Source organism: Malurus melanocephalus, unplaced genomic scaffold (assembly GCF_030028575.1).
Source record: "Malurus melanocephalus ecotype Western Australia unplaced genomic scaffold, MMel_1.1 scaffold_853, whole genome shotgun sequence".
Taxonomy (NCBI): domain Eukaryota; kingdom Metazoa; phylum Chordata; class Aves; order Passeriformes; family Maluridae; genus Malurus; species Malurus melanocephalus.
In genome coordinates, this window is record NW_026624085.1 from 110077 (window position 1) to 119783 (window position 9707).

The 9707-nt window shown below is 44.4% G+C and overlaps 2 protein-coding genes across 2 annotated transcripts in view; one reads left to right on the plus strand and one right to left on the minus strand.

The window, feature by feature from the left end:
• Positions 1 to 2222, plus strand: part of TXNDC17 (thioredoxin domain containing 17) — a 4147-nt gene extending 1925 nt beyond the window's left edge. The window contains exons 2-4 of the mRNA XM_057385666.1: positions 884 to 965; positions 1240 to 1315; positions 1936 to 2222. Coding sequence (XP_057241649.1) covers positions 884 to 965; positions 1240 to 1315; positions 1936 to 2004 — 227 coding nt within the window. The 3' untranslated portion in view covers positions 2005 to 2222. The remainder of the gene's footprint in view (positions 1 to 883; positions 966 to 1239; positions 1316 to 1935) is intronic.
• Positions 2223 to 2834: 612 nt separating this feature from the next.
• On the minus strand, positions 2835 to 5882 carry MED31 (mediator complex subunit 31). Its single transcript, XM_057385664.1, has 4 exons — positions 5738 to 5882; positions 4943 to 5020; positions 4252 to 4348; positions 2835 to 3535 (listed from the first exon to the last, which is right to left on the minus strand). Exons 1-4 carry the CDS (start codon positions 5745 to 5747, stop codon positions 3343 to 3345), a joined length of 378 nt encoding a protein of 125 aa, XP_057241647.1. The 5' UTR covers positions 5748 to 5882; the 3' UTR covers positions 2835 to 3342.
• Between the last annotated feature and the right edge of the window lie 3825 nt (positions 5883 to 9707).

Sequence of the window (9707 nt, forward strand, 5' to 3'; positions counted from 1 at the left end):
TTCCCCTGGTGAACTGAACGGGCTGTGGGCTGTGACCCGCACTGCCCTTTTCGTTACCCACATCGAAGTGCAGGGGCTGTGCACGAAGGCTGCAATACGGCCTTCAAAACAAACAGACGGGAGGCGATTGCCACTTTTACCTGGGCTGCAGTGCCCTCCCGGGCGGTGTCCGGTGTCCTCCCGGGCGGTGTCCGGTGCCCTCCCGGGCGGTGTCCGGTGCCCTCCCGGGCGGTGTCCGGTGCGCTCCCGGGCGGTGTCCGGTGCCCTCCCGGGAGGTGTCCGGTGCCCTCTCTGGCGGTGTCCGGTTGCCCTCCCGGGAGGTGTCCGGTTGCCCTCCCGGCCGGTGTCCGGTGCCCTCCCGGGCGGTGTCCGGTGCCCTCCCGGCCGGTGTCCGGTTGCCCTCCCGGGCAGTGTCCGGTGCCCTCTCTGGCGGTGTCCGGTGCCCTCCCGGCCGGTGTCCGGTGCCCTCCCGGGAGGTGTCCGGTGCCCTCCCGGGCAGTGTCCAGCAGCAGCGGGTGAAGGCAGCGCTCAGAAATCATCGCATTGAGCTGCCTGGTTCTGAGGTGTGCAGGTGCGTTATGAAATCCTTGTCCCCTGCATWGGGGTGCGCGCTCTGCTGGGCTGCCCCACCCGGGACGGGACAGGACAGGAGTGTTTTTCTTGGATGTTTGAGTAAMGACCAAGTTCTTCTTTAACGCATGCAAGGTCAACGTTCAAGCATGTAATAAACTGAAAAGCTTGTGGATAGCCAGATGAAAGGAAATACAGATCTCTTAATGAAGGAGACAGAACATTAATTCGCAGCCTTGCTGGTCCAAGTAAATCCAGGTGATTCTGTAGCACAAATGTTAAGTACTAATGGATTTTAAAAATTATCTTCTAGCTGAGCCAGTTGTGAGGAAGGAACTTCATAACCTGCCTGATGAGTCCATTTTCATCTACTGTCTAGTAGGAGATAGAGCCTAGTAAGTAATTTTGAATGCTGACAATTGGGATAAATTTGCTCTGTTGGTGGACTGGTAGTTAACCTATTGAAAAACCTGACTGAACTGTGCTTTTCTGTAAGGAATCAATAATTTTTTAGGTCTTCACCATCTCTGACATGAACTATSTGCATGCTTGTTCTGAGAAGGGGCTTGGGAAGGCGTGAGGCAAAGGCCTTTAAATCATTCTTTTGAAGCTATTTCAACTTCAAAATGCCCCTCTGCAAGCTGTGCTTAATGCCTTCTTTCTGAACAGCTGGAAGGATCCCAACAATGAATTCAGGAAGAATCTGAAATTAACAGGAGTGCCTACACTACTTAAATATGGAACAGTAAGTGATTTATGTTCTGGATCTGTAGGCATTGAGATGGAGACCGGGTAGGAACTTAGGGCTGTAAATGAATTAGTCACTAGTATTCTCTGAGAGCCCTCTCGTTCAAGGAGACCAGACCACTCTGGACAGCTCTTCTGCTCCCTGTTCCTCACTCAACGGTTCAAGAGAGAACCATTCTGCTTGTTGTGTCATGTCCATAATAAACAAGCAGTAAAGGGAATAGGTACACTGGGCTCATAGTGCTTGAGGGGTTGAGAAAATTCTTGGCTACATATTGTTAATGTTCCTGATCTGYAGCTCCTCAACTTTTAAAAAAGCCAAATGCTGAACTATGGGAGGGAAACATATATGAGCAGTAAACTCAACTCARACTGCAGCTCAAGTTTTAACTTGTACATACTAGTCAAAATAGCAGTTATTTTCTCAGAAATGCCTCTTCCAAGGCCAGAAAACCCTCAGGAATGTTTCAGTAGYTATTGCCTGTTTTGCTCCACCCCCACTACCCTCACTCCCCGGGACAACCGTTGCTGGGTGTGGCTAATGTTAGCGTGTACAGATGGCTCTGGGCTAGAACAGGATTTTAATTGCCCCTAAAACATGCAAACTTTCCCTTTCAGCCTCAGAAGCTGGTCGAAGAAGAGTGTTTTAAAGCAGAGCTTGTTCGTATGTTGTTTACTGAAGACTAAAGCCCTCACTAGTCAATCATTGACGAAGATAGTAATCTCAATTACTGCAGTGTCCTTTCAAGGAATCACTGACCTTTGATAAAACTTTCATGATTAATTACTTCAGCCTAGTCAAGATAAATGTCATTAAATTCTGGGTCCAAATGTTACTCTAAAATCTTGCAACAAAAAACCTGTATTTTTACTTTCATGACCAAATAAACTTGAGTTTGTGAACAGCCTCTTGTCAAAGGAGCTGAGMTYTTGTTAGAAACTGAGATTAGCATRCACTCACTGAAGAGTAACTGCTAARTTACTTATCATAGTGAGTAAGGAGGAAGGGGAGAAACAGAAAAACCTCTTTCCTAAGCCTGATCACATGATTACTTAAACTGTTAAGATGAACTTTCAATGCCAAAAAAGTTTAATGGCTTATCTGTTCACTCCAAATGCAGTGATGGCGGACAGCTGTAGTGTCACTGATCACATGTTAATGGTTAACAGTCCTCCTACAAGGACAGGAACTACAACATGAATGCATCAGAAATAGTCTAAAAATACAGAAATTAAAACACTGGCAGCTACCAAGAGCTATGTTATTATAATTAAAACTAGAGGAATAAATGGCAAGTATTTGTCAAATACTCTCAGTAATGACACATTTCCCCACACACATTGATCTCTTTACATGGAGTGTAAAGAGACTCCAGCCACTGCTGCACGGGCAGAGGCCAAGATTCMAGGAAGCTAAGTTTAATCCAACAGAGACAGGTACAGCTTGTTTCTRTCTGCAGAGTTTATCAGCACTTATCTCTGTTCCACTCCCCAGTCCTCCCCTTGTAYGCTCTTGATTTCTATCCATACAACCTGATGTAAGGAACACTGCAAAACTCCCATCARCAATGACTGCCAGGGAAACAGAAATGACAGGTAATAGCTTGGTTTCCAGGAAAAATTCACAATTTCAGCTTTATCCATCATGACTTCACCTTTGCTTGTCCCAAGCTGTAAGTAGCAGGGAGTTCTCAGTGASACTTAAGACCCATCATTATTCTCCAGGGAAAAGGCTCCTTAGGAACAGCCTTTAGAGCTACTCTTTTTGTAGTAACAAACGTATGTTTTGTTTTTCAAAATCAAGAGAAATCAGTAACTATCATAAATAAAGCTCTTACAAAATTGTCCATAAATTGCAGGTGTTTATTAGTCTTTAAAGAGTTGATGAAACAATATCAACCCCAGTCACTTGATAAATTCAAATAAAAGGGACACGCATCCAGAGGCAAACTAACGCAAAGGTTCATTCCTCTCCTGGAAATCACTAACACAAAGCATGCCTTATTGTTATACCCCATCTGCATTTCATTTGACAGAGGTGTTGTTTTGTTGCTGCTGCTCKGCCAGTGCCTGCTGAAGGCGCATCCTTTTCCGGGAATAGTGCTGCCAGTGGAGGATCTGCTGCTCATCAATAAATTTGGCACACTGAGCATTGACCAGTTCTTTGCGGAAATGTTCATACTGGAGCAGCTCTAACATATGCAAACATTGAGGATACCTGGATTAAAAATAAACACACTTGTGTTTTTACAAGGGACACTAAATCTGGAGTCTCCAGTACTTCTGTGGGTCATCATTTTAGTTTTGACTTGTGTGTGCTTTACTCAAGTGTGAAACCACTTCAGCCTGAACACTGTGACTTGGTAACTTCAGCATCAGGCTGGAAACAAGGAGTCCAAACCCATTTATAAAYGCACATTCCTGCTTGCTCAGAGTAGCTTCTCCAATGGCTTGGTTTGGTAGATCAMATCCATAGCAATTACAACACCTGTTTCCACAGCTCTCTTATAGGAGATGACTGAAACTATTTTTCCAACAACAGAAGGAATTTGCACACTTGCAAAACCACAAAATCACCCTTTGTCTCATGTAAGCATTAATAATGCAAAATTATTATCTTAAAATGCACTTACTGTTTTGTATTCTAACATTCAATACTTCAATTTTAAACCAGCTGAAAGTGCAAATTAAGGCTTTAAAAGAAGATTCTATGCAAAACTAATGTAATTTTTATAATTTTGCCCATTCCAGCTGCATGTGGACTATTGGAAGCAGGAAAATCTACGTTGCATATRACCATAATCTATATTGCAGGGAGGACAAAAGTATGGTTAGAGGCAGAAATGAAACCCTGACCTGCTACTGTACAGTTCATAAGATGAGGTCAATGTCAAACCATTAAAATGCAGAAATCAAACAGAATTTAGCACTTACTTCAGGTATTTGGCGTATTCAGGTTCCTTCCAATAAAGTAAATACTTAAGATAATTTACAAAAGCTCGATCTTTGAAGTAGCCTCTTTGTGCAAGAACTGAAATCAAATGACAAATAAGAAATTGCCAGTTACAGATGGGTGAAAAAAATCTGCACACTTGAAGARCAAAACATGAAGTCAAAACTTTCTCATTACAATCAAATTTCAATAATTAATACTTGGCAAATAAAAGAAACACAGGGAAAAATAAGATTTTTATGCCAACAAAGCAATATATTAGTCTCATCTCCCTTACAGTTTTTATCCTTCATTGAATGGAACAGCTTTTTCAAACAGGAAATTTTTGACTGCAGCATAAATATTAGCAGGGAGTTACATATAGTACCTGAAACTATTCACATTASTAGAATTCTGTTTTCAGATAAAGGAATGCTGTTAACTTGACATTACTGTTTAATAACAAGACTTGAACTTGTTATTTTTTTTCCTCCACAAAACAAATTGGGTTTTTTTGCATTCCAACCAATACAAGACTTTGCGTATAAAAAACATCCACTCGTTAAAGAAACAATTTACAGACTACGGTGTGAAAAACTCTTTTGTTTAGCCCTCTCTCCATGTTTAACATTACCACTAGCAATAAACATCATTAAACTATACAAGCTCCTGGTATTTACTTTAACAACTCACAGTTGAGGTAATTTGGATTTGCCAGACATTGAACAAACTCCAGTTCCAGCTGGAATCGAAGTCGATTGCCTGTATCATCTGACTCAAGAGAAAAACGGTAAGAATTGGACCCACGTAACAGATTTGAAAGTAATCTCCCGGGTGTGTCACCCAGGACAAAACCGGCCCGGGAACGACCGAGTGCCGCTGTCAGCACGGAGGCGCAGGGAGGCGCAGGGAGGCACACGGAGGGGCACGGAGGCACAGGGAGGCACACGGAGGCACAGGGAGGGACACGGAGGGCACAGGGAGGCACACGGAGGCACACGGAGGGTGGGAAGGCACACGGAGGCGCACGGAGGCACACGGAGGGGCACGGTGGGCACGGAGGGAGGCACACGGAGGCACACGGAGGCACACGGAGGCACAGGGAGGCGCACGGAGGCGCACGGGGGGAGGCACACGGAGGCACACGGAGGCACACGGAGGCACAGCGGGGCACACGGAGCACGGGGCCGGCCCGGCCAGGGCGAGTACGCGCGGCCTGCGGGCTCCTGGGGCCCAGCGCCCGTGCGGCGGCCTCTCCGGGCCGTCACCTGTGGGCCTGCGCGGCACCGTTACACCCGGCACGCCGGGGGCCCGGAGGCTCCGCCAGCAGCCCTGACCCGGCCCCGCGGTGCCCCTGAGCAGCCCTGACCCGGCCCCGCGGTGCCCTGGAGCAGCCCTGACCCGGCCCCGCGGTGCCCTGGAGCAGCCCTGACCCGGCCCCGCGGTGCCCCTGAGGAGCCCCGGAGCCGTCCCGGGGCGGTTCCGCACCTGCGTCCATGGCCGGGCCCGCACACAATGGCGGCCAGCGCCCCTCCGGCAGCGCGGGAACGGGGCGCGAGGCACGCTGGGAACGCACAGCCCGTTGCCTAGCAACGCCCGGGGGGCGGGGCCTGTTCCCCTGTGGCGAGCGCGGTTTTTGGGGCGGCGTTCAGTCCCGTTCCAGCCCTGGGCTGACAATGTCAGTGCTGCGGACCCGTCCCTACACACTGACACAGCACCCTGCAACAAATGCCCGTTATTTTATGGGTTGGGTTTCCCACGAGTTCCTGCAGAAGGCTGGAGACCCGCGGGTGCGGGAGCTGAGCACAGCGGACACCATTCCCTCATTCCTGAGGGTGAGGAACCCACTCSTGCTGGTGACAGCAGCACAGAACATCGAACAGCTGCCGTTGGAAAGAGTGTTGAGAGATCCCAATATCCTAATACACCCCACACTGAGTATACGGCACTGTACAAATTCCTTCCTTCTCATGGTGCTCTGCTGCAGTTCACGGCAAACCCCAAAGAACATAAAAAGTACGGACCAATGTATGTTTACATCATAAATCCTAAAAGTACGAACCCATGTATGTTTAAAGGACCAACTTGAATTTGACATCGATCGCTCTGTGCTGAGGACACCACGGTCCTGCGGCAGCCTCAGCCCTGCAGATTTCCCCGTGTGAGGGAAGGAATCGCGGCCATGCACACTGTGACTGTGCCAGGGGACACAGCGAGTGACATCCCTTGGACCGCAGCTCCTGTGGCTCTGCCCGAACGCCACATCCCCCGACAGGAACAGGGGAGATGTTTGTCCGTGTGCCACAGTCACTCCCAAAGCCATGAAAAGGTGGCGTCGGGGTCAATGTTCCAGGCAGGGTTTTTCCCCAGATAACCTGTGAGCTGGGAAGGATAAAAAGAGGATGACCTTTCGTTTGTATTTGCAGAATATTCATTTTAGCTTTGTACTAGACAAAGCCACTGTTCATCACTTCCAGGGCAAAAGGAAGTGCAGAAAATCAACCCTAAAATACTAAACTACATTTAAAGTTGAATAGTATATAAACTGGTTTATTATTTCCTTTCTGCATATTGGACAAAGTTTGGAGCTTTGGACTTTTTTTTTTTTTTGTTTTGTTTTGTTTTTCATAGTGACTTTACAGTCAGCCAAGGAGATTTCTGTCACCCTCTGCATGTAATTCTTCATTAATTAAAGCACATTTGTCTCAGAATAAAACAATAAGCAAATGCTCCATGAGTGAACAGCAGCAGTGGAAGAAGACTTTACAAACTTACCTGAGAGCCTTCTCATGTCTTCCTTTTTTTTTTTTTTTTGTTTTCTTAATTATTTTCTATTTTCATTTGTTGTCATTTATTTTCGGCATCCAAGTTAGCAATTTTCTATAATACTATCTTTTCCTATGCAGTATGCTTTTTGTCCCTGGGAATTGGATTACAAAAACCATATAAAAGGATCTGTGTGTAGTTTTTCTTAATAAAAAAAGGTTGCTTTTTTAGGACAAGATTTTAGTGGTTGTGGAATACTACTATAACTATATCAAAACATAACAAGTCACTCCCCAGTAAACACAGAGTTTGGGCTAAAAGAAGAGATCAAATAAATCCCATGTGTCTGCATTGCTATTCTAGAGTGTGATTTCTCTCCCAAGACTGACTTCAGAGGAGAGAATCCTAAAAAAGGATTGGTCACAGAAATAAATTACTATGTAGGTTTGCCAAAGTCAAACATCTCAATTCTTGTCCATCAAAACTAGGAATAAAATTGAAAATCAGGATTATAGTATACTAAGTAAGGACATTCTCTAAGAAAAGTTAGATTTTTTTTCTGTTTTTAAATGTCAGGTGAATCAAASTTTCAGGATAAGTGGTAATATAAATGTAAGCCAGTAATTTGTCTTATTGTCATGGAACCAGGATGACATYGCTGCCTCAGTTGCTCCTTTCATAGAGACTAAACTGCCATCATTGCTGTTGCCTGCCCAGAAATGKGATGTTTTGTGACAATAACTCATTAACTCATTAGAACTGGCATAGAGACACAGCCCTTAAATGGAGCCACTTCTGGGACTTGAAGCCACCGAGGTTTTATGAGACACCAGAGAAAATGAAGTCTTGTTAGGTGTTGAAAGTGAGCACTGAGGAAGCGAGATGCTACAAAAGATTCCTCTGTGACACCACAGTGCAGTGCATTTGCATCAGAGAGAAAAGAAGCTCCAGCAATTTCATCACTGARCATTGATCAAGTGAGATGAAACAGTGAAGTGTTTTACACCCAGGGCATGAAACACAAGACATCCCCTTTTGTACACACATTTACCACTGCTTTGAAATGGAATGCAAACTGATATTAACATGGACAACATCTGACAGGATTTTACCTACAGAATGCAAGACAGCTCCTGTAGACTGGAGAGTATTCTGCTTCAAATATGCTTAAATAACAGAGAACAGAGTATGCATTATGTTATATTTATAACAAGCCAGCACAAAGTCTGCAATTTTTTTATTCCAATGCTATAATTGTAATTCAATAGAAACAAGATCATAGTTTTTGGTGGCTAAAACAATTGTCAGAACATATTTAATTAAAGGCTTAAGTCTCCACTGGGTTCTCTTTTTTGAGGTCAAGAAAATGACAGGTAATGTGCATTTCACARTCCAGCCAATGACAGTCATGGTGGAACCACTTCATTTGCAAATGCCAAACACCATTCAAGTGAGCTGCAAATTGGATTAAATGGTGTGAAGAGACTGCTTCATTGAAGGCACTGGCACATGTACTTCTGTGACTGTGGTACTCCTATAGCTTTAGACAAACATTAGAACTCAAAGATAAATTCAAATTAAATGTCATGTGTCAAAAAGTATTTTATGTTTTTCATTAATAAGTTAGTTAAAAATATGTCAGGCTTCTATTAGGAYACCTGGATGGCAGGTGAATTTGAAGTCAGCCCTTTGCCAGGAGCAAYATGCATTGACCTGAGAGTGGTGGTCTTTAAGGAACATCTTCCCAGGATATGCTGCTTTTTGAAGCCCTTCCTAAGGTGCTCTAAGGAAAGGATTCTTCATGGAGCCAGGATACATGGGACCTGATCTGAAGGAACTCTTATCCTATTGAATGCCAAACAGGCGAGAAACCAMTAATTCCCAGTAATGAAAGAATGCAAAACTTTCCAAGTCCAAGATGCATAGACAAGTTTGCAGAACAATAAAATGAATTTTATTGCTTTATAATGACTGTTCACTAGGGTAATTTTCCTGATCTTTTGACTCCTGCTGCTTTGATTATGGGTGATCAAACTACTGCAGGAAGAAAACCAAACAAACGCAGMAACAGAGAACAAAACAAAAAAACACCTCCCAAACCCACTCATCTTTTGTAATTTCTATTCCTTAAATATTCCTCAGGAGACAGCGAATCCTGACCATCTCCCTGACTTTAATTTACTGAGCAGGCCCCAATCTACTGACAGATCAATTCAAACACAGAGCAGTAGAGTTATCCCACAGAGGAGAATAACTGCTGCAGGGAAACATAAACTAGGCCAGACCAGACACATGTTTCATTAAGGACACCTGCACATAATTAACTCTCGGAGGTCACATCAATTTAAGTAATTCCAAAAGAAAACATACAAATAAAACAAAGAGCTGGGCCAAGATTACCCCCAACACATGAATGATTTATTTCACTCAAGGTCGAAGTTATTCCTCAATATGACCCTGCAGAGGGGTGACTTTAACTGTGTTTTTGGTATCCTCGGGTGACATTCTCACACTTGCTTTGTATTGACCTGACTTACATGTGTAGAAAGATAGSCATGAAAACAGTCAAAGTGAGCTGCAAAAATGAAGCAAGAAAAGACAATTTACTGTTTGTGGAGGATGCTCCCAGGAACGTTTATGTTGTTTTTCCCCTGTTGTTTTTAAAAAAGGAGTGAAAGTGTCGTGTGTTCTG